The 27,997-nt window shown below is 44.6% G+C and overlaps 1 protein-coding gene across 2 annotated transcripts; it reads left to right on the top strand.

The window, feature by feature from the left end:
• Positions 1 to 3: 3 nt before the first annotated feature.
• LOC106564329 (transcription factor MafG) lies at positions 4 to 26,884 on the top strand. 2 transcript variants are annotated; one of them, XM_045690876.2, is made up of 3 exons: positions 4 to 299; positions 21,886 to 21,951; positions 22,285 to 26,884. In XM_045690876.2, the coding sequence occupies exons 2-3, from the start codon at positions 21,916 to 21,918 to the stop codon at positions 22,756 to 22,758; spliced, it is 510 nt and encodes a 169-aa protein (XP_045546832.2). In that variant the 5' UTR covers positions 4 to 299; positions 21,886 to 21,915; the 3' UTR covers positions 22,759 to 26,884. The 2 variants fall into 2 exon arrangements, with proteins under 2 accessions (XP_045546832.2, XP_045546833.2); XM_045690877.2 differs by lacking the exon at positions 4 to 299 and adding an exon at positions 9,512 to 9,561.
• Positions 26,885 to 27,997: the final 1,113 nt, after the last annotated feature.

Genomic DNA, 27,997 nt, shown 5'->3' with positions numbered 1-27,997 from the left:
CCCCCCCCCCCCCCGGTTTTCAGAAATCAGACATCGTAAATCGGTTTACATAGAGTAGCCTAGCTAGAGAAGGAAGAGGAAGATATAGCGTGGATTCGAGGTGTGTAGCCGAGTTGGAACGGTCTAGAAAACGTGATTATAGGTTAGGTGGCTGGAGAGATTCACAGCAGAAGAACTGTCCGAGTGTTCGAGTGCTGAAACGGAAGCAACCGGAGCGGAGCGGAAAACGGGCCGCACTGGATAGGGACGCATCATCCGCGAGCGCGGTCAGCGTGTGTCTGTCTGTTGCTATTTCAGAGGTAAGATTCATAACAGCTGTTTTTAGGGAGTTGTTAACGTTGCATAATGATGATAGTGTTAACTCGACGTCACTTTCTAGTTATCTTGATGTCTATAATTGTGTGTGCCTTAGTTTAATGTTGCCAAGGCATGTGTGTGTCAAGAGTGAAAGAGACAAATGCATGGGAAAAGTGGTTTGTTTTTTGGTGTCGGGGGGCAAGGGGGTTACAGTTTAAGACGTCTAGCCTCCACCTCACCTTTTATTTGTGTCAAATCATTTTCCCGTAATTCGTATTTAGGGAACTATTATTTCTAAACGTTTTTTCTCCGGTTTATTTCGCGCGACAGCCACAGACAGTTCATGGTAGTAACAGCAATAGCGGAAGACATGCTTGCTGATTCATCACAACGTTGTGTTTCTCGCTCGACGGTTGCGCGAGCTGAGTATTGGCACTGGAGCGAGGGAGCCATGGCAACATGGCACCGGCGGGCGGACAAAGGTCTAGCTAGCGGGAGGAGGGGAGAGGAACGGTTCGTGCTTGTTGCGCCTAAATATTTCTACACCATTGCAGTGGTGGGAAAATACAGTAGCCTACACGGTTCAAAATTATATATATGTTTTTTTAATAAGCGACTGTTGATTCATATAAATCTTGCTTTATTATGCATGTGTTATATGGGGCGTGTTTACATGACTGGTCGAAATTCAGCTAAAGGTGAACTGAACATCGGCGGTCAATTCAGATTGCTGAGCAAGCTTTACCTATATAAATCCATAGCTTAAAGTAAGCAAGCACCATGTAATATGAGGATAATAAAATAGTTGTGTTTGAGAAACAAGCGCCCCCACTCCAAGGTTGACGCTTCTTAGCAAACACACGCACATACGCACGCACGGCACCAGGCACCATATCATCTTAATCAGTGCTAGCCATTGCATTTCTCATCCCTCTGGAGTTGTTCACAAGTAATTTAATGCTGACCGATGCTTATGTTAGCAACTTTTCACACACACACACACACACACACACACACACACAACTTTGCTGATTGTGTCGGAGCAGGGAGAATGGAGTGAGAGATGAAGAAAGGAGAAATAGAATGAGAGATACAGAGGGAGAACAAGGAGTGTTTTGTCTTCAAGGCATTCCAGAGAAAATGCTGAGAGGAAGACAACACTCTCACTTGACAGATGGTGTTTTCACTTGTTACTTACCACAGCGCCTTTAGCTGTGTGTGTGTGTGTGTGTGTGTGTGTGTGTGTGTGTGTGTGTGTGTGTGTGTGTGTGTGTGTGTGTGTGTGTGTGTGTGTGTGTGTGTGTGTGTGTGTGTGTGTGTGTGGTGCACATCTGCGAGACACTGAGACATGCAGCGTAGCCCCTGGGTGTGTGTGCTGCTGTAACAGCAGGCGGAAGCATAATTCAAAGAAACTAAGTGGGTGGGTGCGTGGTGTGTGGGTGGGTGGTGTGGGGGGGGGTGGGTGTGTGGAAGGTGTATGTTGGAGGTTAGGAAAGGATTGTAAAGTATCTCTTTTTACATTTGCCGTACATTTACAGTGAACATTTTGCAACTTGACTGCCTTTCTCACAGTGGAACAGGTGTCTAACCCAGATGTAGAGTCACAGTGTAACAGACACACACACACACACACACACACACACACACACACACACACACACACACACACACACACTATACACACACATGCTCTCGCTCTCTGTTTTCTCTGTTCTCTCTGTTTTCTGTGTTTTATCTCTGTATACTTTTTCCTTCTCTCTCCCTCATATACACTGAGTGTACAAAACATTCCATGACCTAGACTGACCAGGTGAATCCAGGTGAAAGCTATGATCCCTTATTGATGTCACTGGTTAAATCCACTTCAATCAGTGTAGATGAAGGGGAGGAGACAGGTTAAAGAAGGATTTTTAATCCTTGAGACATGGATTGTGTATGCCCTTCAGAGGGTGAATGGACAAGACAAAAGATTTAAGTGCCTTTGAACGGGGTATGGTAGTAGGTGCCAGGTGCACCGGTTTGTGTCAAGAACTGCAACGCTGCTGGGTTTTTCACGCGCAACAGTTTCCCGTGTGTATCAAGAATGGTCCACCACCCAAAGGACATCCAGACAACTTGACACAACTGTGGAAGCATTGGAGTCAACATGGGCCAGCATCCCTGTGGAACGCTTTAGAGTCCATGCCCGACGAATTGAGGCTGTTCTGAGGGCAAAAGGTGGTGCAGCTCAATATTAGGAAGGTGTTCCTAATGTTTTGTATGTTCAGTGTGGAGAGAGAGAGAGAGAGAGAGAGAGAGAGAGAGAGAGAGAGAGATGAATGTAGTTGATGAAACACAGGGTAAGAACTCAGAAAGCTAAACTCAGCAAAAAAAGAAACGTCCCTTTTTCAGGACCCTGTCTTTCAAAGATAATTCATAAAAATCCAAATATCTTCACAGATCTTCATTGTAAAGGCTTTAAACACTGTTTCCCATGCTTGTTCAATGACCCATAAACAATTAATGAACATGCACCTGTGGAACTGTTGTTAAGACACTAACAGCGTAGGCAATTAAGGTCACAGTTATGAAAACTTAGGACACTAAAGAGTCCTTTCTACTGACTCTGAAAACCACAAAAAGAAAGATGCCCAGGGTCCCTGCTCATCTGCGTGAACGTGCCTTAGGCATGCTGCAAGGAGGCAGGAGGACTGCAGATGTGGCCAGGGCAATAAATTGCAATGTCCGTACTGTGAGACGCCTAAGACAGAGCTACAGGGAGACAGGACGGACAGCTGATCGCCCTCGCAGTGGCAGACCACGTGTAACAACACCTGCACAGGATCGGTACATCCGAACATCACACCTGCGGGACAGGTACAGGATGGCAACAACAACTGCCCGAGTTACACCAGGAACACACAATCCCTCCATCAGTGCTCAGACTGTCCGCAATAGGCTGAGAGAGGCTGGACTGAGGGCCTGTAGGCCTGTTGTAAGGCAGGTCCTCACCAGACATCACCGGCAACGTTGCCTAAGGACTGGGAAAAAGTGCTCTTCACTGACGAGACGCGGTTTTGTCTCACCAGGGGTGATGGTCGGATTTGCGTTTATCGTCAAAGGACTGAGCGTTACACCGAGGCCTGTACTCTGGAGCGGGATCTATTTGGAGGTAGAGGGTCCGTCATGGTCTGGGGCGGTGTGTCACAGCATCATCGGACTGAGCTTGTGGTCATTGCAGGCAATCTCAACGCTGTGTGTTACAGGGAAGACATCCTCCTCCCTCATGTGGTACCCTTCTTGCTGGCACATCCTGACATGACCCTCCAGCATGACAATGCCACCAGCCATACCGCTCGTTCTGTGCGTGATTTCCTGCAAGACAAGAGTGTCAGTGTTCTGCCATGGCCAGCGAAGAGCCAGGATCTCAATCCCATTGAGCACGTCTGGGACCTGTTGGATCAGAGGGTGAGGGCTAGGGCCATTCCCCCCAGAAATGTCCGGGAACTTGCAGGTGCCTTGGTGGAAGAATGGGGTAACATCTCACAGCAAGACTTGGCAAATCTGGTGCAGTCAATGAGGAGGAGATGCACTGCAGTACTTAATGCAGCTGGTGGCCACACCAGATACTGACTGTATTTTGACCCCCCCCCCCCCCCTTTGTTCAGGGACACATTATTCCATTTATGTTAGTCACATGTCTGTGGAACTTGTTCAGTTTATGTCTCAGTTGTTGAATCTTATTATGTTCAAACAAATATTTACACATGTTAGGTTGTGGAAAATAAACGCAGTTGACAGTGAGAGGACGTTTTTTTCGGAGTTTATGTCTCTACATGAGTAACGTGGCAGGTGGTTCTGAACAAACACCCTCTCAGGGTAATCATTATCCATCTGTCATGTGTGTGTGCTATTCTGTTTGTTTAGGCTTCACCTTATGGATGAGTGTGTTTTGCATTCCTGGGTGTTTTTTGGGGGACTAGGCTATGTGTTTGTGTTTGTTTTCTTTGTGTGTGTGTGTGTGTGTGTGTGTGTGTGTGTGTGTGTGTGTGTGTGTGTGTGTGTGTGTGTGTGTGTGTGTGTGTGTGTGTGTGTGTGTGTACTAGTCCTGATCTTGTTTACCACTGGGATGTGTTTTGAAACTGGTCTATATGATATGATACGATACACTACTGTATGATATGATACGATATGATACACTACTATATGATATGATACATTTACATTTACATTTAAGTCATTTAGCAGACGCTCTTATCCAGAGCGACTTACAAAATGGTGCATTCACCTTATGATATCCAGTGGAACAACCACTTTACAATAGTGCATCTAAATCTTTTAAGGGGGGGTGTTAGAAGGATTACTTTATCCTATCCTAGGTATTCCTTAAAGAGGTGGGGTTTCAGGTGTCTCCGGAAGGTGGTGATTGACTCCGCTGTCCTGGCGTCGTGAGGGAGCTTGTTCCACCATTGGGGTGCCAGAGCAGCGAACAGTTTTGACTGGGCTGAGCGGGAACTGTGCTTCCTCAGAGGTAGGGGGGCCAGCAGGCCAGTGGTGGATGAACGCAGTGCCCTTGTTTGGGTGTAGGGCCTGATCAGAGCCTGAAGGTATGGAGGTGCCGTTCCCTTCACAGCTCCGTAGGCAATCACCATGGTCTTGTAGCGGATGCGAGCTTCAACTGGAAGCCAGTGGAGAGAGCGGAGGAGCGGGGTGACGTGAGAGAACTTGGGAAGGTTGAACACCAGACGGGCTGCGGCGTTCTGGATGAGTTGTAGGGGTGAAAGAGAGGAGAGAGAGAAAGAGGAAGGGAGATGAGGAAAGAAAGAGAGGGATGAAGAGCATGAAAGAGACGAGAGAAAGAGGAAGGGAGATGAGGAAAGAAAGAGAGAGGGATGAAGAGCGTGAGAGGAGAGAGAGAGAGAGAGAGAGAGGGAGGAAGATGAGGAAAAAAAGAGAGGGATGAAGAGCGTGAAAGAGAGAAATAGGGATGAGATGAAGAAAGAAGAGATAGGGATGAAGAGCGTGAAAGAGAGGAGAGAGAAAGAGGGAGGGAGATGAAGAAAGAAGAGAGGGGGATGAAGAGCGTGAAAGAGAGGAGAGAGAAAGAGGGAGGGAGATGAAGAAAGAAGAGAGGGGGATGAAGAGCGTGAAAGAGAGGAGAGAGAAAGAGGGAGGGAGATGAAGAAAGAAGAGAGAGGGATGAAGAGCGTGAAAAAGAGGAGAAAGAGATTAGAAGCAGCATCAGATCAATAGTGGAGAGTTTTTTCCTTCAGTAATGATGATGAAATATGGTGTAAGCAGGAACTACCATACTACTGCATAATCACACACACACACACACACACACACACACACACACACACACACACACACACACACACACACACACACACACACACACACACACACACACACACACTCTGCTGCGCGAGCGTGTGTTTGTGTGCGTGTGAGAGAGATGGTAGGGTCTGTTTACATTGGGACTTTTGTAGATTTCACAACATCCTTTCAGTATAGGAGTTATGTAAATACTGATTAAGACAATTGGCAGATGAAGTTATGCCTATCCACTTAGATATCCACTGTGTTAGATATCCACTATGTTGAATATCCACTATGTTAGATATCCACTGTGTTAGATATCCACTATGTTAGGTATCCACTGTGTTAGATATCCACTGTGTTAGATATCCACTGTGTTAGATATCCACTGTGTTAGATATCCACTGTGTTAGATACAGTATCTACTATATCCACTATGGTAGATATCCACTATGGTAGATGTCTACTATATCCACTATGTTAGATATCCACTGTGTTATATGTCTACTATGGTAGATATCAATTTCTTATAGTTAAACCTCTCACAGAAACCAACAGCGATCCCTCTCTGATCAGTATGGTCATAGTGAGTTCTCTTATTTGATGTGTCTCCTCTCCCCTGGGGGCCGGTACTGAATAACGTTATATTTGACCCCTGGGGGCCAGTACTGAATAACGTTATATTTGACCCAGTATATTGAGTGCTGGGCTCTGTAAGAGGAGACTCAGGAGAAGGGTAGAGTATAGAGTGCTGGGCTCTGTGAGAGGAGACTCAGGAGAAGGGTAGAGTATAGAGTGCTGGGCTCTGTGAGAGGAGACTCAGGAGAAGGGTAGAGTATAGAGTGCTGGGCTCTGTGAGAGGAGACTCAGGAGAAGGGTAGAGTATAGAGTGCTGGGCTCTGTGAGAGGAGACTCAGGAGAAGGGTAGAGTATAGAGTGCTGGGCTCTGTGAGAGGAGACTCAGGAGAAGGGTAGAGTATAGAGTGCTGGGCTCTGTGAGAGGAGACTCAGGAGAAGGGTAGAGTATAGAGTGCTGGGCTCTGTGAGAGGAGACTCAGGAGAAGGGTAGAGTATAGAGTGCTGGGCTCTGTGAGAGGAGACTCAGGAGAAGGGTAGAGTATAGAGTGCTGGGCTCTGTGAGAGGAGACTCAGGAGAAGGGTAGAGTATAGAGTGCTGGGCTCTGTGTGAGGAGACTCAGGGTTGTCTTTGTATTGCATCATCTTTCTGTGTTTTTCAACTTGCCGCAGTTTTCAGCTGCAGTGTGGTAATGAGTTTGCTACTGTATTATAACACATTTAACAACACGAGGGAAGGAAGGAACGAAGAACGGAAAAGAGGGAGAGAAGGAGAGAGGGAACGCCACACCTCAAATACAGCCTCAGACTAAAACACACACACCAACACACACTTCTTCTCTGTGGGTGATGATGGTGTGTCTCTTCTCTGAGAATCAACAGTTAATTCGTATACACACACCCTGAAACCCCCCCCCCACGCCAATTCTCCACTCACACACTCAAACCACACTCAAAACACACTCAAAACACACTCAAACCACACTCAAACCACACTCAAAACACACTCAAACCACACTCAAAACACACTCAAACCACACTCAAACCACACTCAAAACACACTCAAAACACACTCAAACCACACTCAAACCACACTCAAAACACACTCAAAACACACTCAAACCACACTCAAAACACACTCAAACCACACTGAAACCACACTCAAAACACACTCAAACCACACTGAAAACACACTCAAACCACACTCAAACCACACTCAAACCACACCCAAACCACACTCAAAACACACTCAAACCACACTCAAAACACACTCAAACCACACTCAAACCACACCACAACACATACTCCATGTTGGTACAATGAGAATCAACAGTTTCCCAGGGTTTTCACCTCCTGGATAGAGAGAATTTTTACTTTACAGTCATAACATCTCTCTTGTCTTCTCATGATGGGAAATATACTCTGAAACTGGAGAGATGCATTCTCTACCTCCTCCCAAAAAGCTAATGATATTACATTTAGGAGGAAGAGAATTGGAAAGTAACCTGGCCTTTAATAAACAATGTGTAGTGAGGGTTTGAAACACTAATCCCTTCCAGTGAAGGCTAAAAGAGAGAGGTTGTTTTCGCACTCTCTGTGCCTGCGTCAATCGATTCCACGTGCAAACACGCTAACACACTGTTGCTTTTAACTCGGAGCACTACGGAGCTAGGATATCTCTGCCAACAAGTGGGCTGGAGTCTTGTCCTCTCTCTCTCTCTCTCTCACACACTCTCTCTCTCCCCCTCTCTGCCCCACTCTCTCTCTCTCTCCCTCTCTGCCCCACTCTCTCTCTCCCCCTCTCTGCCCCACTCTCTCTCTCTCCCTCTCTGCTCACTCTCTCCCTCTCTGCCCCTCTCTCTCTCTGTCTCTCCATCTCTGTCTCTCTCTCTCTCTGTCTCTCTCTCTCCCTCTCTGCTCACTCTCTCCCTCTCTGCCCCTCTCTCTCTCTCTGTCTCTCTCTCTCTGTCTCTCTCTCTCTCTGCCTCTCTCTCTCTGTCTCTCTGTCTCTCTCTGTCTCTTCCCAGGTATGCTGTTTTATTTATTCTACCCCTCACCTCTCTTTCGTTGTCTTTTCTACCATTATCTCTTACTCCCTCACGTTATCCATGATGATGATGAAGATTAAATCCCCACGTATTTTTTTATTTGACCTTTATTTAACTAGCCAGGTCAGTTAAGAACAAATTCTTATTTACAATGACGGCCTAGGAACAGTGGGCTAAGGGGCAGAACGACAGATTTTTACCTTGTCAGCTCAGGGATTCAATCTAGCAACCTTTTGGTTACTAGTCCAACGCTCTAACCACTAGGCTACCTGCCGCCCCATCTAGGTGCTGAGTACACACACACACACACACACACACACACACACACACACACACACACACACACACACACACACACACACACACACACACACACACACACACACACACACACACACACACACAGACAGTACATACTCTCACCCTGTTAGCAGGGGAGAACTAAATGAACCTACAAGGTTTTTCTCCTCTGTGAAAAGCCCTTACTAAATAAAAAATGAAAAGGTGCCGGAGCCTCGATCCCCTGACGGTGCACATTTTGTGCTGGTGTTAGGGAATTTATCATCACACACTCAGACTACTACCTGCGATTGGGGAAACACACACACAACACTTTATTTCCATACTCTGGCAGAAAAGTGAAAAATGTTGCTCCATTTTTTTTAGCTATTCTTTTGTGTCTTCTTTCTTTCTTTCTTTGCTCATCTCTCCTCCCTATCTACACCTTTCGTATCTCTTTCACTCTCTCTCAACTCCCTCTGTTCTCTCTCTCCATCTTCTCATTTTCTCTCTCTCTTAACTCCCTCTGTTCTCTCTCCATCTTCTCGTTTTCTCTCTCTCTTAACTCCCTCTGTTCTCTCTCCATCTTCTTGTTTTCTCTCTCTCTCTTAACTCCCTCTGTTCTCTCTCCATCTTCTTGTTTTCTCTCTCTCTTAACTCCCTCTGTTCTCTCTCCATCTTCTTGTTTTCTCTCTCTCTTAACTCCCTCTGTTCTCTCTCCATCTTCTTGTTTTCTCTCTCTCTTAACTCCCTCTGTTCTCTCTCCATCTTCTTGTTTTCTCTCTCTCTATTTTCTTGTTGTCTGTCTTATTTCACGCTCTGCTGCAAGTTAATAACTTCCCTACTCTCTCTCTCTGTCGCTCTTTCTCTCTCTCCATTATCACTGAACTGACTTCTAATTCACAATTAGCCGGCACACGAAGCGTTACACTTAAATGATTGACCTCTCTCTCGTCACACCTCAAACTGCCTAGATCAATAAGACCTGCTCTCTCTGTTTTTCTAGGAAGGAGAGGTGGAGGGTCGAGAGAAGGGATTAAAAAACGAGTGGAGCTCTGAGGTTTTTAGTCTATTTTTGATATGCCTGTCTTTCTCTCTCTCCCTTATTTGCTTTTTCTCAAACTCTCTTTCTCTCCCTTATTCATGCTCTCTCTCTCTCCTGTGTTTTCTCTGCTTCTCTATCTTCATAACAATCATCACAGAGCCATTTAGCAGAATCCACAACCTGCATTAGAGATTAGCAGACAGATATAAAGCCACTGATCAGACTGTTGTTCTGTAGGGGATTAAATTATATTATATTACATCAGATTATACAGTCAGGAAATATGGACAGATTGATTTACTGGCTGCTCACCAAGTGACACCCTATTCCCTGTATAGTGCACTAATTTAGATGGGCCCTGGTCAAAAGTAGTGCACTATGTAGGGCAAGGATGGGCAACTTTGATGGAGGTGGGGGGTCACAAAAAAACAGAACTCATCATGAGGGGCCACAGTGGGTCTTGGGTCTGTGTACCCACATCCAGCCCCCCGTGTGACAGCGAAGATTACAAAAATACGTTTTCATGTTAGTTTCCTGCAATTCTGCACATTTTGCCACGAAGCGTAGGAAACATTTAGCCGTTTTAAAGCAAGTTTGCTGTAATTCTACAGATTTTGCCATGGGGCAGAGAGAAGAATTTGCAGTTTTACAGCTAATTTCCTGCAATTATAGACATTTTGCTGTAGGTTGGAGGCAAATATTTGTAGTTTTTAATATGATAACTCATGATCAATGGGCCCCATCCCGGTCGATAATTCGGGCCATGCTTACTACAAGTTTAGATAGCTGGTCGCTAGTATCATTTACTAATCCCCTCAAAAATGGCTGACTTGGGCTAATTGAGTGACTGCTGATGCACAACTAATTTTCTAAATTCACCCTGTGTATTCTATTATTCTAACTCTCAACAGTTAGTTGAGACCCTGACTGAATAAAAATAAAAAAGTGTTTTATTATTGGTCCACAGGCCTTCAAAAGGCCGCATGTGGCCTGCGGGCCGCCAGTTGCCCATCCCTGATGTAGGGAATAGGGTGCCATTTAGGACACACACATTGTCTGTCTGAGGCTTGACTTCTGTTGTTAACCCCACCTTCTCTCTGTGCAAGTTTATTTATACACACATCACACGCTCGCACACACATACACATGCACGCACACACACGCACGCCCACAGGCCACAAAAGTAGTCTATAATACGGTTAATTGGGGGGGTTGTGTGTGTGTGTGTGTGTGTGTGTGTAACTCCAGTAAGCAAGGTCCCTCTTTCTAAGGAGTTGTTTGGGTGAATGTTGTGGGAGGCTGTAGCGAACGGTTCTCCCTCAAACAACATTAGTCAGTCAGCTTTTGTCGGCCCTGCATTAAAGACCAAAATTGGTTAAAGAAAATTGTGATAAATAAAAATATATACTATTTTCATTTAAGGACCAAACAATTGACAGCTGTGCCATATAAATTGCAAAATAGTTGGGAAGAGATTTTCGATGTACCGATTCCAATGCACATGATCTATGAATTGACACACAAAACGACGCCAGATTCAAAACTATACAAAATTCTTGCAACCAATATATATTATATGGGGGATACAATCTTCCCAGTTCTGCAGATTTTGCTGCGAGGAAGCAGAGTCATTAGATCATTTATTATGATACGGTCCATATGTAGCTTGTTTTTGGTCACAGGTCCAGTAATGGCTGAAGAATTTACCTAGAGCTAACGCCTCAGAGAGCACTACTGGGTGATTTGAAAAGTCATAGTCGATCGATCAATAATATAAAAATTATTTTAGCAATAATGTTCATCTTTAATTTACAATCTGTAGAAACCATGAGAATAGAAAGGTTCAGTATTTTTGTGAAACATCACAGCACAGTTGAAAAATATATGGCAAATAGAAATCCAATATGGATGGTGTTAAGAAATAGATGGGAGAGATAGAATGGAGCTGGAGGTTGGGACTAATAACAACCAGATAACAAAGGTAAAACATACGGGCTCTGTAAAATGTATATAGGTTCAGAACGTATGTGAAATAGCACAGTTGCCTAGAAGCCAGCATCCCGACGTCGCCTCTTCACTGTTGACATAGAGACTTGTGTTTTAAGGGTACTATTTAATGAAGCTGCCAGTTGAGGACTTGTGATGCGTCTGTTTCTCAAACTAGACACTCTAATGTACTTGTCCTCTTGCCTCCCACTCCTATTTCCATTCTGGTTAGAGATAGTTTGCGCTGTTCTGTGAAGGGAGTAGTACACAGCGTTGTACGAGATCTTCAGTTTCTTGTCAATTTCTCGCATGGAATAGCCTTCATTTCTCAGAACAAGAATAGAATAGACGAGTTTCAGAATAAAGTGTTTTGTTTCTGGCCATTTTGAGCCTGTAATCAAACCCACAAATGCTGATGCTCCAGATACTCAACTAGTCTAAAGAAGACCGGTTTTATTGTTTCTTTATTCAGAACAACAGTTTTCAGCTGTGCTAACATAATTGCAAAAGGGTTTTCTAATGATCAATTAGCCTTTTAAAATGATAAACTTGGATTAGCTAACACAACGTGCCATTGGAACACAGGAGTGATGGTTGCTGATAATAGGCCTCTGTACGCCTATGTAGATATTCCATTAAAAATCAGCCGTTTCCAGCTACAATAGTCATTTACAACATTAACAATGTCTACACTGTATTTCTGATCAATTTGATGTTATTTTAATGGACAAAAAAATGTGCTTTTCTTTCAAAACAAGGACATTTCTAAGTGACCCCAAACTTTTGAACGGTAGTGTATATTTTCCCCAAAAATATATGGGGGATTGGAAATGATGCAGACAATTACATTGATGGAAGCAACAATCTATCCTCAATGTTAAAGCTGATCTACCCCCTAAAAAGAAATGCACTTAAAAAAAAAAAGAACATATACACACACACACACACACACACACACACACACACACACACACACACACACACACACACACACACACACACACACACACACACACACACACACACACACAAACACACAGAAACACACAGAAACACACACACACACACACACACACAAACACACAGAAACACACACACACACACACACACACACAAACACACAGAAACACACACACACACACACACACACACACAAACACCCACAAAATCAAATGAAATGTTATTTGTCACATGCTTGGTAAATAACAGGTGAAGACTAACAGTGAAATGCTATTTTCTTTTCCAACAATGCAGAGAGAAAGATACAGATAAAAAAATAAAAAATAAATATATTGAATAAATATATTGAAATAGTGACACGAGGAATAAATACACAATGAATAACGTAATAACAATAAGGAGTAAAAATAACATGTCTATATACTGTACAGAGTGTACCAGTACTGAGTCAATGTGCAGGGGTACAAGGTAATTATGATAGCTATGTACATATAGTTTGTGCCCTCTTCACAGCTGAGTAGGTTTGTCTATGGACCATGTTAATTCCTTAGTGATGTGGACACAGAGGAACTTGAATCTCTAAACCCGGAGTGGATGGGGGCTTGCTCACCTTTCTGTTTCCTATAGTCCACAATCACATCCTTTGCCTTGCTGACGGTGAGGGAGAGGTTGTTGTCGTGGCACCACACTGCCAGGTCCCTGACCTCCTCCCTATATGGTGCCTCATCGTCGTTGGTGATCAGTCCTACCACCGTTGTGTCGTCAGGTAACTTGATGATGGTGTTGGGGTTGTGCGTGTCCACGCAGTCGTGCAGCAGGGGACTAAGCACACACCCTTGTGGGGCCACCGTGTTGATGGTCAGCGTGGTCGGAAATGTTGTTGCCTATCTTCAACACCTGGGGGCGGTCCATCAGGAAGTCCAGGAACCAGTTGCAGAGGGAGGTGTTCAGTCCCAGGGTCATGAGCTTGGTGATGAGCTTGGAGGGGACTATGGTGAATGCTGAGCTGTAGTCAATGACCAGTTTCTTACAAAGGTATTATTTTTGTCCAGGTGGGTGAGGGCTGTGTGAAATGCAATAGAGATTGTGTCATCTGTGGATCTGTTGGGGCGGTATGCGAATTGGAGTGGGTCTAGAGTTTCTGGGATGATGGTGTTGATGTGAGCCATGACCAACCTTTCAAAACATTTCATGCTACAGATGTGAGTGCTACGGGGCGATAGTAATTTGGCAGGTTATCTTGCCATTCTTGACACTTGCCAGCTAGTCAGTGCATGCTCCGAGCATGTGTTCTGGTATTCTGTCTGGCCCCGCGGCCTGTTTAAAGGTCTTACTCATATCGGCTATGGAGAGCGAGATCACACAGTCGTCCAGAACAGCTGGTGTTCTCATGCATGGTTCAGGCTTGCTTGCCTCAAATCGAGCACAGAAGGCATTTAACTTGTCTGGTAGGCTAGCGTCACTGGGCTTCCCTTTGTAATCTGTGATAGTTTGCAAGCCCTGCCACATCTGTCGAGTGTCAGAGCCGGTGGAGTAGGATTCGATCTTAGTCCTGTATTGACATTTTGCCTGTTTGATGGCTTGTCGGAGGTCATAGCAGGATTTCTGATAAGCGTCTGGATTAGTGTCCTACTCCTTGAAAGCGGCAGCTCTAGCCTTTAGCTCAGTATTAATGAAGCCGGTGACTGATGTGGTAAACTCCTCAATGTTATTTGATGAATCCCAGAACATATTCCAGTCTGTGCTAGCGAAACAGTCCTTTAGATTAGCATCTGCTTCATTACATTTACATTTACATTTAAGTCATTTAGCAGACGCTCTTATCCAGAGCGACTTACAAATTGGTGCATTCACCTTATAATATCCAGTGGAACAACCACTTTACAATAGTGCATCTAAATCTTTTAAGGGGGGGTTAGAAGGATTACTTTATCCTATCCCAGGTATTCCTTGAAGAGGTGGGGTTTCAGGTGTCTCCGGAAGGTGGTGATTGACTCCGCTGTCCTGGCGTCGTGAGGGAGCTTGTTCCACCATTGGGGTGCCAGAGCAGCGAACAGTTTTGACTGGGCTGAGCGGGAACTGTGCTTCCTCAGAGGTAGGGAGGCGAGCAGGCCAGAAGTGGATGAACGGAGTGCCCTTGTTTGGGTGTAGGGCCTGATCAGAGCCTGAAGGTACGGAGGTGCCGTTCCCCTCACAGCTCCGTAGGCAAGCACCATGGTCTTGTAGCGGATGCGAGCTTCGACTGGAAGCCAGTGGAGAGAGCGGAGGAGCGGGGTGACGTGAGAGAACTTGGGAAGGTTGAACACCAGACGGGCTGCGGCGTTCTGGATGAGTTGTAGGGGTTTAATGGCACAGGCAGGGAGCCCAGCCAACAGCGAGTTGCAATAATCCAGACGGGAGATGACAAGTGCCTGGATTAGGACCTGCGCCGCTTCCTGTGTGAGGCAGGGTCGTACTCTGCGAATGTTGTAGAGCATGAACCTACAGGATCGGGTCACCGCCTTGATGTTGGTGGAGAACGACAGGGTGTTGTCCAGGGTCACGCCAAGGCTCTTAGCACTCTGGGAGGAGGACACAAGGGAGTTGTCAACCGTGATGGCGAGATCATGGAACGGGCAGTCCTTCCCCGGGAGGAAGAGCAGCTCCGTCTTGCCGAGGTTCAGCTTGAGGTGGTGATCCGTCATCCACACTGATATGTCTGCCAGACATGCAGAGATGCGATTCGCCACCTGGTTGTCAGAAGGGGGAAAGGAGAAGATTAATTGTGTGTCATCTGCATAGCAATGATATGAGAGACCATGTGAGGATATGACAGAGCCAAGTGACTTGGTGTATAGCGAGAATAGGAGTGGGCCAAGAACAGAGCCCTGGGGGACACCAGTGGTGAGAGCACGTGGTGCGGAGACAGATTCTCGCCACGCCACCTGGTAGGAGCGACCTGTCAGGTAGGACGCAATCCAAGCGTGGGCGGCGCCGGAGATGCCCAGCTCGGAGAGGGTGGAGAGGAGGATCTGATGGTTCACGGTATCAAAGGCAGCAGATAGGTCTAGAAGGATGAGAGCAGAGGAGAGAGAGTTAGCTTTAGCAGTGTGGAGAGCCTCCGTGACACAGAGAAGAGCAGTCTCAGTTGAATGCCCAGTCTTGCTTCATTGGACAACGTCCGTATTGAGGAACTACTAGCGTCACTGGTACTTCCTGTTAGAGTTTTTGCTTGTAAGCAGAAAGCACACACGCGCATTCCTTATTGCTTGGCAGTTGGCACTGTATAGCTGTCAATCTACTGGTATCATTAAAGAATCTAATGTGAACTGTCATTTTCCTCCTGATTTCTGACCTTACTGTTACAGTTTCCTCCTGATTTCTGACCTTACTGTTACATTTTCCTCCTGATTTCTGACCTTACTGTTACATTTTCCTACTGATTTCTGACCTCACTGTGTTACATTTTCTTCTACCATATTTTGATGTTTCAGCAAGACTGATTTTGTGTGTGTGTGTCTGTGTGTGAGAGAGAGCTAGCGACAGCAGTTTTTTAGTGTCGGATCAACTTCAGAACTTTAGAATTGGTGTTTTTAGTCCCCTTGCTGAGTTCAGGAGTTTTTCACTCCTCCTCAACCCCAATTCCTCTCTCTCTCTCTCTCTCCCCTCCTCCCTCCCTCCGTCCAGTTCATAGAAATGTGTTGAGGATGCAGATTCGACCAAGAGCTTTCCCCACCCCTCCTCCCTCCTCACTTTTTTCATCCTCTCTTTCTCTCCTTCCCCTCCTCCTTTCTCCACATCGTCCCTCCTTATTCCATCCCCCTCCTCTTCCCCCCCTCTCACTTCCTCCTCTCTTTTCTTCTCCCCTTTTCTTTCCCTCCCTCCCTCCCTCCTACTCTCCTCTTCTCTTTCCCTACTCAGCACTATTCTCTGTTCTCTAACTGTAACAATCCTTTCTGAAGACGTCAGCCTTGTTTCACTCCTCCGTCCAGCTCCCTCCTTTCCCTTTTCACCTTTTCCTCTCCCCTTCTCCCTTTTCACCTTCTTGTTCCTTGTCTTTTCCACCCTTCCTCCCTCCCTCCTTCCCTCTCTCTCTCTCTCTTCTCCTCCTGCCTACATCCCTCCCTTTCTGTCACGTCCTGACCAGTAAAGAGGTTATTTGTTATTGTAGTTTGGTCAGGACATGGCAGGGGGTGTTTGTTTAATGTGTTTCGGGGTTTGTTGGGCAATGTTCCGTATGTAAGCTGTGTCCTTACAGGACTGTTTTTCGTCGTAGTTTTTGTTTAAGTGTTTATTTTGGTTTTCTTCGTAATAAAGAAGATGAGTTCACACATTCCCGCTGCGCCTTGGTCCCACCACCAACGGACCAAGCAGCGGGCCCAGGAGGAGCAAGGATCCTGGGCCAGGGAAAGAAGGGAGTGGAGGACATCATGGACATGGGAGGAGGTAATGGCAGGGGACAAGACCCTGCCATGGAAACAGGTGGAGACAGCGAGGGAGGAACGGCGACAGTACGAAGAGCGTGCCCAACGACAGAAGCACGAGAGGCACCCCCAATAAAAAAATTGGGGGGGCACACGGGTAGTTTGGCTGGGCCAAGGGTGAGCCCTAAGCCAACTCCCCGTGCTTATTATGGAGAGCAGCGGATCAGAAGAGTGCCGGTCTATGCGGAAGTGTGCACGATCTCGCCCATGCGCACGCACAGTCCGGTGCGAGCGATTCCAGCCCCTCGCAAGTGCCGTGCTAGAGTGGGCATCCAGCCAGGTAGGAGTATGCCTGCGCAGTACATCTGGCCACCAGTACGTCTCCGAGGCCCAGGCTACCCTACACCTGCTCTACGCACGGCAGTCATCAGGCCTCTGCACAGCCCAGTTCGCTCTGTGCCAGCACTCCGCCCATGCAGGGCTACTGTTACCACCCAGTCCAGTTCGTCCTGCTCCTGCTCCTCGCACTAGCCCTGTGGTGCGTGAAAATAGTCTGGCGCCTCCAAAGCCAGCCCCACGCATCAGGCCTTCAGTGTGCAGTCCGCGTCCAGAGCTTCTGATGACAGTTCCCCGTCTAGAGCTTCCGACGACAGTGCCCCGTCTAGAGCTTCCGGCGACAGTGCCCCGTCCAGTGCTTCCGGCGACGTCCTACAGTCCGGAACCGACAGAGACGGCCCACAGTCCGGAGCCTGCAGAGACGGCCCACAGTCCGGAGCCTGCAGAGACGGGGGGGGGGGGGGGGGGGGGGTTTATGATGTTTTTGCTCAGCAGACTCTCCATCCTTGGTAACTTACTGGCAGCCTCCACTTCTTCCTCTCACTATGTATATTTTCATATACATGTTTGCCTTTGAGCTCCCTTGTGCGTGCTTTTGTGTGTTTGTGTGCGTACACTGTCATTTCCTGGTTTTGTGTGCATTGTTTGTGTACCCCGCTGGCATGGGTAGGCGGAGGTGGGGCTTTCGGGTGTGTGTGTGTGTGTGTGTATGTGTGTGTGAGGGGGTTTTGGGCCACAAGGGAAATAAGATCAAGCCTGGCAGAAAAAGCCCCCCCTCCTTACCGTCCTCCTACTCCCCCTAGTCCTCCCCATCCCCCATCTCTCTCTTTGATCCATTGTGTAGTGTCTCTCCTCTGAAGTGTTCAGTTGTGTCCCGATAGGTTATGAGGAAAACATATACAACAAACAATCATCCATCAATGATGTCATGAATTAAAGCTATTATAGCGTTTAAGTGCTGTTGCTGTTGCAGTTATAGTAGAAGGATGCAGTATGAGGAGTTTTGATTGTAGTAGTAGCAGCAACAGTAGTAGTAGCAGTAGCAGTATTAGTAGCAGCAACAGTAGTAGTAGCAGTAGCAGTAGTAGTAGCAGTAGTATTAGCAGTAGCAGTAGATGCAGTAGTATTAGATGTAGTAGTAGTAGTAGTAGTAGCAGTAGTAGTAGTATTAGATGTAGTAGCAGTCGCAGTAGTAGTATTAGCAGTAGATGCAGTAGTATTAGCAGTAGTAGTAGTAGCAGTAGTAGTAGCAGCAGCAGCAGTAGTAGCAGCAGAAGTAGTAGTAGTAGCAGTAGTATTAGCAGTAGTAGTAGTATTAGCAGTAGCAGTAGATGCAGTAGCAGTAGTATTAGCAGTAGAAGTAGCAGTAGTAGCAGTAGCAGCAGTAGTAGCAGTAGCAATAGTAGTAGTATTAGCAGCAGCAGTAGTAGTAGTATTAGCAGTAGCAGTAGTAACAGTAGTTACAATAGTAGTAGCAGTAGATGTAGTAGTAGTATTAGCAGTAGTAGTAGATGCAGTAGTAGCAGTAGCAGTAGTAGCAGTAGATGCAGTAGTAGTAGCAGTAGCAGTAGATGTAGTATTAGCAGTAGTAGTAGTATTAGCAGTAGCAGTAGTAGTAGCAGTAGTAGCAGTAGATGTAGCAGTAGCAGTAGTAGTAGTAGTAGCAGTAGCAGCAGTAGTAGCAATAGTAGTAGTATTAGCAGCAGCAATAGTAGTAGTATTAGCAGTAGCAGCAGTAGTAGTAGCAGTAGATGCAGTAGTAGTAGCAGTAGATGTAGCAGTAGTAGTAGTATTAGCAGTAGATGCAGTAGTAGCAGCAGTACTAGCAGTAGCAGTAGTAGCAGTAGATGCAGTAGTAGTAGTAGATGTAGTATTAGCAGTAGTAGTAGTATTAGCAGTAGCAGTAGATGCAGTAGCAGCAGCAGTAGTAGTAGTAGTAGCAGCAGTAGCAATAGTAGTAGTATTAGCAGCAGCAATAGTAGTAGTATTAGCAGTAGCAGTAGTAGTAGTAGTAGTAGCAGTAGATGCAGTAGTAGTAGCAGCAGTAGTAGCAGTAGCAGTAGTAGCAGTAGATGCAGTAGTAGTAGTAGCAGTAGCAGTAGTAGCAGTAGATGTAGTATTAGCAGTAGTAGTAGTATTAGCAGTAGCAGTAGTAGTAGTAGCAGCAGCAGTAGTAGTAGTAGTATTAGCAGTAGTAGTAGATGCAGTAGTAGTAGCAGTAGATGCAGTAGTAGTAGCAGTAGCAATAGCAGTAGTAGCAGTAGATGTAGTAGCAGTAGATGCAGTAGTAGTAGCAGTAGCAGTTGATGCAGTAGTAGTAGTAGTAGTAGCAGTAGATGTAGTAGCAGTAGAAGAAGTAGTAGTAGCAGTAGTAGCAGTAGTAGCAGTAGTAGTAGTAGCAGCAGCAGTAGTAGGAGCAGTAGTAGTAGTAGTAGCAGTAGTACTAGTAGTAGCAGTAGATGCAGTAGTAGCAGTAGCAGCAGTAATATTAGTAGTAGTAGTAGTAGTAGCAGCAGTAGTGGTAGTAGTGGTAGTAGCAGTAGTAGCAGTGGTAGTAGCAGTAGTAGCAGTAATAGTAGCAGTAGTAGTAGTAGTAGTAGCAGTAGATGTAGTAGCAGTAGCAGTAGTAGCAGTAGATGTAGTAGCAGTAGCAGCAGTAGTAGTAGTAGCAGTAGTAGCAGCAGCAGTAGTAGGAGCAGTAGTAGTAGTAGTAGCAGTAGATGTAGTAGTAGTAGTAGTAGCAGTAGCAGCAGCAGTAGTACTAGTAGTAGCAGTAGATGCAGTAGTAGCAGTAGCAGCAGTAATATTAGTAGTAGTAGTAGTAGCAGCAGTAGTGGTAGTAGTGGTAGTGGTAGTAGCAGTAGTAGCAGTAATAGTAGCAGTGGTAGTAGCAGTAGCAGTAGTAGTAGCAGTGGTAGTAGCAGTAGTAGCAGTAATAGTAGCAGTAGCAGTAATAGTAGCAGCAACAGCAGTAGTAGTAGCAGTAGTAGTAGTAGTAGTATAGTAATATTGTAGTTGTAGTGGGTGTATTATTGCAGTAGTAAAGTAGTGTCCAACATTAGTGACTTATAGGTAGAGGAGACTCGTTGGCACAGATTCCTGGAAGCTCAGGGCTTTGTGGAATGTAGAGAGTGTGTGTGTGTGTGTGTGTGTGTGTGTGTGTAATAGAATGGACACGTTGAAAAGACCACAGCAGCTTCTCGATAGGCCTACATTGTTTTTTCAATGAATTCATAATTTTTCTTCTTCTTCATTAGGAAAATAAAAACCTCTGAGCTCCACTCACATTTTAGTCCCTTGTCTAGACCCTCCATCCCACCTTCCTAGAAAAACAGAGGGAGCGGGTCCTATTGATCTAGGCAGTTTGGGGTGTGACGAGAGAGAGGTCAATCAGTGTAATGCTACACGTGCCGGCTAATTGTGAATTAGAGAGAGAGAAAGTTATTAACTTGCAGCAGAGCGTGAAATGTAGAAAGACAACAAGAAAAGGGGGAGTTAAGAGAGAAAGAGTGAGGGAGAAGTGAAAGAGAGGAGACAAAGGAGTAGAGTGTCACCCACCAAACAGGAGAGAGGGGTGAGGTAGAGGGGGAGAGAAAGAAGGGGATGGATGGGGGATGAGGCGTAGTGGGAAAAGGGAGAGAAGGGGGAGAGAAAGAAGGGTGGGGAGGAGGAGGGAGCGATAGAACAGAGCGAGAGAAGGGAGAGAGAAGGGGTGGGAGAGGGAGGGATTGAAGAGAGAGTGAGAAAGGAGAGGGGAAGAGTGGTGAGGTCAGGAATATGCTGAGTCATCCTGATTGGTCTCATGATGATCGCTCAGCGGTTGCAACAATGGCTGCCCTTCATCACACACACACACACACACACACACACACACACACACACACACACACACACACACACACACACACACACACACACTGCTATGGGACAGCGTCTTCACACCTCTGACTGAATGAGGCTTGTTGTGTGGAGCAATGACCCAGCTAGCGCCTCTGTGTGTGGAATTGATCTCATCTCATTCACAGCCCTCTCTTTTTGTTGGTCTTTCAATTCATTTTAAATTTAAGGGCTTTATTGGCATGGGAAACATATGTTAATAAACAATAAAAATGAACAGTAAACATTGCATTTCAAATGTCATTATTTGTCTTTCTCTCTCTTCATCTACTTGCTTCTCTCTCTATATATCCGTGTGTATGGTATTCCCCTGGACTCTGTCCAAATACTCATATCTCTCTCCCTGTTAGTCCCTGGCCAACCAATCAGAACGCTTGTTTGGTGTTCTAGAGCTCTGACACCACAGGCACTGCCACACTAACCACCAACAAACAGGAAGTGTCTGTGTGTGTTTCTTTGAGTGTCTGTTCTCACTTTCATTGTGACAGTTTGAGGATGAGTTTCAGATTTTCTTATACTGAGCTAAGCACTGCCTCCTCTTCTCTCGCTCTCTCTCTCTCAATTCAATTTCAATTTAAGGCCTTTATTGGCATGGGAAACATATGTTAGCATTGCCAAAGCAAGTGAAATAGATAATAAACAAAAGTGAAATAAACAATAAAAATGAACAGTAAACATTACACTCACAGAAGTTCCAAAAAAATAAAGATGTTTCAAATGTCATATTATGTCTTTTCTCTCTCCCTCCTGTCTGCAGGTGTGTCCAGAGGGGGCTGGTTCTCGTGGCATGTCGACCACTAACAAGGGAAACAAGGCCTTGAAGGTGAGAACTCGCGCTGGACTGATGTGGAAATATATGATAATGTATCCAAGTAAGGTATTTTCTCTCTTACCTGCTACTGCAGAAGTGTCAAACTCATTCCACGGAGGGCCAAGGTTTTTTTTTCTTCCTTTCAATTAAGATCTAGACAACCAGGTGAGGGGAGTTCCTTACTAATTAGTGATCTTAATTCATCAATCAAGTACAAGGGTGGAGCAAAAACTCGCAGACACAAGGACCTCCGTGGAATGAGTTTGACACGTGTACTACGGCCTCTCCATGTCTTCTTCCTAACTCACCTCTCTCCCTCCCCCCGTCCCCCTCTCCTCCCCCCAGGTGAAGAGGGAGCCGGGGGAGAATGGGACCACCCTGACAGATGATGAGCTGGTGACTATGTCCGTCCGGGAGCTCAACCAGCACCTCCGCGGCCTCACCAAGGATGAGATCCTGCAGCTTAAACAGCGCCGGCGCACCCTGAAGAACCGTGGCTATGCCGCCAGCTGCCGGGTCAAACGGGTCACCCAGAAGGAGGAGCTGGAGAAGCAGAAGTCACAGCTTCAACAGGAAGTGGATAAGTTGGCGTCGGAAAACGCCAGCATGAGGGCGGAGCTCGATCACCTGAGGTCGAAGTACGAGGCGCTACAGAGTTTCGCAAGGACTGTGGCGAGGAGCCCAGGGGTGGGGTTAGGGGTCGGGGGTCAGAGGGGAGGTGGTGGGGTTGGGTCGGTGATCGGGCCACTCATACCGGGGAAAGTGGCGGCGACGAGTGTCATCACGATAGTGAAGTCGAAAACGGACGCGCGGTCTTAGTAGCGGGCTGGGTCAAGGAGGGATGAGAGGAAAAAGGGAGGGAAAGGAGAGGAGGAGATGAAACTAATTAGGACTATTTAAAAATGAAACCATTGGTCAGTGCATTGTCATTGAGCACAGGACAGTATTTAATCAGGTGAGGTGGCCCCCCCTTTGAAAAAATATCACACCCTGGATAGTAATTACTGTGTTTCTACTGTTATTTTGTAACTGTTGTACACAAGGTCCAAAGTTGTAATTTTTATGTAATGTAGTTATGCGTGTGTTGTGTCATGGAATACTGTGAACTTCATCCGTGGCTGACGTTCGTTTTGGTATCATTCTATTTGGCCGTGTTTTCTCTGAAAACAATTATTTTTTACCCAACGGGCTTCCGTACTCACAGGCACTTCCTTGTTTTGCAGAAACAGCTTGCAGAGCCATTAATTTATTTAATTTGTTATCATAAAAATTACATAGAATTGTATTTTGTAACGGCTCATTGCACAAGAGAGACAAGATACTTTCAGAAAAGTGAGGGTCATCAGGAAGAGGTTGTTTTGGTTATTTCACTTTTCTTTTGTACTTTTACCCTTTTTTTCTCCCCAATTGGTAGTTACAGTCTTGTCCCATCGCTGAAACTCCCGTACGGACTCGGGAGAGGCGAAGGTCGAGAGCCATGCGTCCTCCGAAACATGACCCTGCCAAGAACCAGAAACCAGCCGCACCAATGTGTCGGGGGAAACACAGTACAACTGCCAACCGAAGCCAGCATGCATGCGCCCGGCCCACCATAAGGAGTCGCTAGAGCACGATGGGCCAATTGTGCGCCGCCTCATGGGTCTCCCAGTTGCGGCCAGCTGCGGCACAGCCTGGGATCGAACCCTTGGTCTGTAATGACGCCACTCGGGAGGCCTAAAGAGGTTGTGTTTTATCACAGGTACCTGTGTGTTTACCTGTGCTTAATGTTATGCACTGACCAATTATCACCATATTACCAATCTCCATACAGGCCAGAGGGGTTTAGGCATCTAATCGCCAAGTGTTGTCCTGTTCCTGTCTGTCTGGGAGTTGTGTACTATACTGTAGTATTAGCTATCGGGATTACATTGACTGACACGTGTTTATGTGACTAGGCAATTACTCCATTCAAAAACTAACTGAAAAATCTACATTTTTGTCAAAAATGTATAGAATTTAAATATAGTCAATTTGAATGTTTTTCTAATTTATTGTTAGATTTTATTTTGTTTAGTTTTTTGGGAATGGCAATAACATACTAACGTTACTATGACTATGAGGTATTTTGATGACATGGCCAATATTTCAACTGTCAAAATTAATTATTTAAAAATCTGTTTTATTTTAAATTTTTAAAATAGTGGACTGTTCAATCTGTTAGTTGGGTGTAATTCTCACAAGTTTTACCATAAAGTTATCAGTGTGAGTGACGTTACGTATTCTTCAAAGGATTCTTTGTCTACATATGGTCACATCTTGAATTTTATAAATTACATAGAGTATCTTTACATTATTTATAAAAGACGTTTAAAAAAGAATCAAGGAAAAAATTGTTTGATATCTCCTCTTTTTTGCAATTGTACCAAAAGTGGCTTAACTATTGAAATTGATAGCTTTGTTTTTCTAGTGACTAGGCGCGTGTGGTTGTTATGGTGACCGTGAGGCTAGCGCGTGGTGGTGTGACGTTGTAATGTACAGTACGTGACGAGGTAATGATAATATTATTGTTCACTATGTTGTTGTTATGGATACGTGATGCTGTTTTAATTTAAAGCGGGTGATGTAATCGAAGGTACCTATGCTCAGCCCATATCCTTATGTAGTAGTGGTGGTTGTATTAATTGACAATGTTGATTAATACTTAATACACGTGTTATTAATGTTATAAACATGCATCTCATAAATTACAAAGTCTCTCTGAATAGGAACTGTTTATTTACCATCTGAATAAAACGTCTAAATGTATAAAAGCCTGAATATTCCAAATGAGTTAGACAAACTGGGAGAATAAAGAGATTGGGTACAAGATACAGCGTATCCTAGGATACCCAAACTTCTGCAAGGGTGTAAAGACTGGGATATGGACCTACGATTACATCACCCGTGCTCTTTGAATAAGTTATATTTTTGTGACGTGATTTATATAATTATTTTATTTTCTGTGTATATAATTTATATGTATGGATATGTTTCATGCAGAGTGCATTGCCGATGTTTTCGTTTGTTTGTTTATCCTATTCTGTAAATGCCAGGGAAGTAACACTGTTGTCTGCTATCTGTTTATATAGGGGCCGGGTCATAGAAATCCTGTCATTCAAGAATTACAGAATGCAAGTTTCCCGTACCGAGATGGCCCATTTCCATTCTACTGTTCAATATAATTCTGTGGGCCGGGTATGGTTTGGTCTGTCTAAAAGCAAGGTTTTCCCACAGACATAAAGTTTGTTACAACATTTTTTTGCCTGTCTAGTTTTACCCACGTAGGTTCTTTTGTTATTTGGGTAGTTAGTTGAATTATCCGCAACCTCTAGAGTACAAATGATCAATTTCCACATGGTTTTATAATCACCCTTCTATTGCCGTTAACTAGATATCAAACCTAGACAATATTGAATATGTTTTGCTTCATCTTCAAAATAGGTTGGGGAAACCCTGCCCTTCCCTTTAATGGAAGTTACTGCTGTGCAGTAGATGGGAATGCTCTGATCTCTCTCTCTTTTCACACAGTAGCTAAATGGGGAGGAAGGGAGGAGCAAAGGGGGTGTTAAAAGTACAAAAACTGTTAAAGTCACAGGAATGGTTGCACTGATAACCCATCTGCGGGTTTGATCAACCGAGAAAGTACAGAGTGCTGCAAATCTCGACTGAAAAGGTTTGATAAGAAATAACCCTTTCCTTATCTCTTTAACGTTGAAACTCACCCATCTGGCATTTAGGTGTATGTACTGTATGTAGTGATATATATGTAAAAATATCTATTTTGATTCTCTTTTAAATGGGCAAAAAAAAAATATTGTTTGACTGGTGATCTGTGAAATTGTTCTGATGGAGTTTTTGGTCCTCGTAATCTCTCTCCTCCCCCCATTTGCTTTTGTAACTTCTGATGTTGTTATTCTACTTTTGATTGTGGCAAGTCCTGTCGCGTTTCAACATTCTGTAGCAATGTGTTAAAGGTTTTTGGAGAAACATTTTAATATACTCAAATTAGATAACGTAAAGCAAAAAGTGCCACCAGCAAGTTATATTAGTTCAGTTTGTTTCATTTTGATTTTTTTGTTGATTTGTTCCTCCTCTTGTTGTCGAGCACACATGAATGTTGTCGTGGTGACTGTTGTCAAGTGAACATCTATATATGCAAAAACTGGGTGGGGCTTGAGGAATGAGGCGGAGCTAGAACTGCTAGAGCTTGATGAGTAGTGATGTCGTGGTTGGTCGTCTAAAAGTTGTTGTCAGCTTAATAAACTGCAGGTACAGTGTGACTGAGGTCAATATCTTTTATACAAAGTGCTTATCTATATAACCCCCCCTCCCCTTACCATAACACACCACATGTTGGGTCAACTGGTGAGCATGACTATATGACTCAGGGGTGTTTCTGTCTATGCCTCCAAAATGACACCCTATTCCCTTCATAGTGCACTACCAGGGCCCTGGTCAATAGTAGTGCACTATAAAGGGAATTAGGTGTAATTTGGGGCACAGTCTGTGTGTGTCTCCAAAGTATACAATGATCAGTGAAAAGCTATGAAAATAAGTAGTAGAGTTTGTGAATATGGAAAATATTAGTAACAAATTACCTGGAAATGTAAAAAAATCTGTGTTTTGTAAAATGTTCTCTATGGGGTGTAATACATTATTATATCGCAGTGTCACAGTACTTTGTATGGGGAAACACCCTACAGTGACAGTGAGTCCATTTCATTGTAAGTATTTATTAATTCATAACTAAATTATTGTACTTTTTTTGCTATTTGTAGATAAGTAATGCTGATGTATTGGTAACCATGGGAATTAACTGTTTTGTCATCGATCCTTTAATTTATTGATGTACATACTGTATTGTTTGTTGATAAACAGTTGACTTTATTTTGTATATGACCAATAAACACAATTTGAAGAGGACAAACTGTATCTTCCCTATTGTTCCATAGTTTTGTAGCCTGGGTCCAGATCACTTTGGGCTGTATAAGCCATGAGCCAGCAGACAGGCATGACAGGGACCATGGGAGTTGGCAAGACTGCACAAACTGATCTGGGACCAGGCTATAGGCTATAATGTGACTATATGATGATGCCTGAAATAAATCTTTGTAGTCAGTCAATTTGAAGACTTTTTGAAGTCCTAGGTGCATTTTATAGTCTATTCTGTTGCTTTATATTACAGTATTGTAGTCTGCCTGAATGTCTGATAAGGTGTTTCTTCTGGTCAGTTCATATTTATTTCAACTTCAAAGTTGGCATCCCAAATGGCACCCTATTCCCTTTTTTTTTGTGCACTACTCGTCAAAAGCAGTGAACTGTATAGGGAATAGGGTGCCATTTGGGACATACACAACACCTTATTTCCTCTTTCCAGTGGAATCCAGTTAAAAGTGTGGCGAGGAGGATGACCTAATTCCAGTAACCTCTCAGTGGTGGACATATTTCTGGCCCAGATATTAGTACAAAAGGGCAGAGGCCTCAGTCGCTGATCTAGACGTGGTTTATCGCTATACTGTGACGGATTGATATCTTCCTAGGTGCTAAGTAGTGCACTATATAGAGAATAGGGCGCCAGGATAATGAATAATGATTTATACATGACATTTGTGTTTTAGACCCATGGACTTCCCGTTTACGAAAGAAAAATAGGGTAACATTATGCATAATATATGTTGACCCATCGACCTTACATGGACAGATACTTTATGCAGCACATTTATATAGAAACAAACAAATACAAATAAAATGTATATTAAAATGGACGTATACCTTAGTGTAGAATCATCACCATAATTGCTAAGATCAGCATTTATTTTGCTGACTCGTCAATGCATTATCAGCGGTCCAATGGACGTGCTACCAATAAACATCAAGATCTCTGTATGTCGTTTTTCTACTGTTTTATTACTGTTCGCATAAATGAACCATATTGTGTTTACTCAACCTATTAGCCAGTAACGTCTGTAGGTGGCAGTAGCAAATAACGAACCGAAGATTAGCTGTCTGTCAAAATACCTGGAGAGTTGGAAAATACGAA

The sequence above is a fragment of the Salmo salar genome, chromosome 12, assembly GCF_965601325.2.
Source record: "Salmo salar chromosome 12, fSalSal1, whole genome shotgun sequence".
Taxonomy (NCBI): domain Eukaryota; kingdom Metazoa; phylum Chordata; class Actinopteri; order Salmoniformes; family Salmonidae; genus Salmo; species Salmo salar.
The sequence above is the reverse complement of the archived record's forward strand: the minus strand, read 5'-3'. Positions and strand labels throughout refer to the sequence as shown.

Excerpts from the sequence above, each read along its gene's own strand:
- LOC106564329 (XM_045690876.2), top strand. The coding sequence starts at position 21,916 with ATGTCGACCACTAACAAGGGAAACAAGGCCTTGAAG. Across the intron at positions 21,952-22,284 it reads AGGGAAACAAGGCCTTGAAG|GTGAAGAGGGAGCCGGGGGA; the intron begins GTGAGAACTCGC and ends TCCTCCCCCCAG.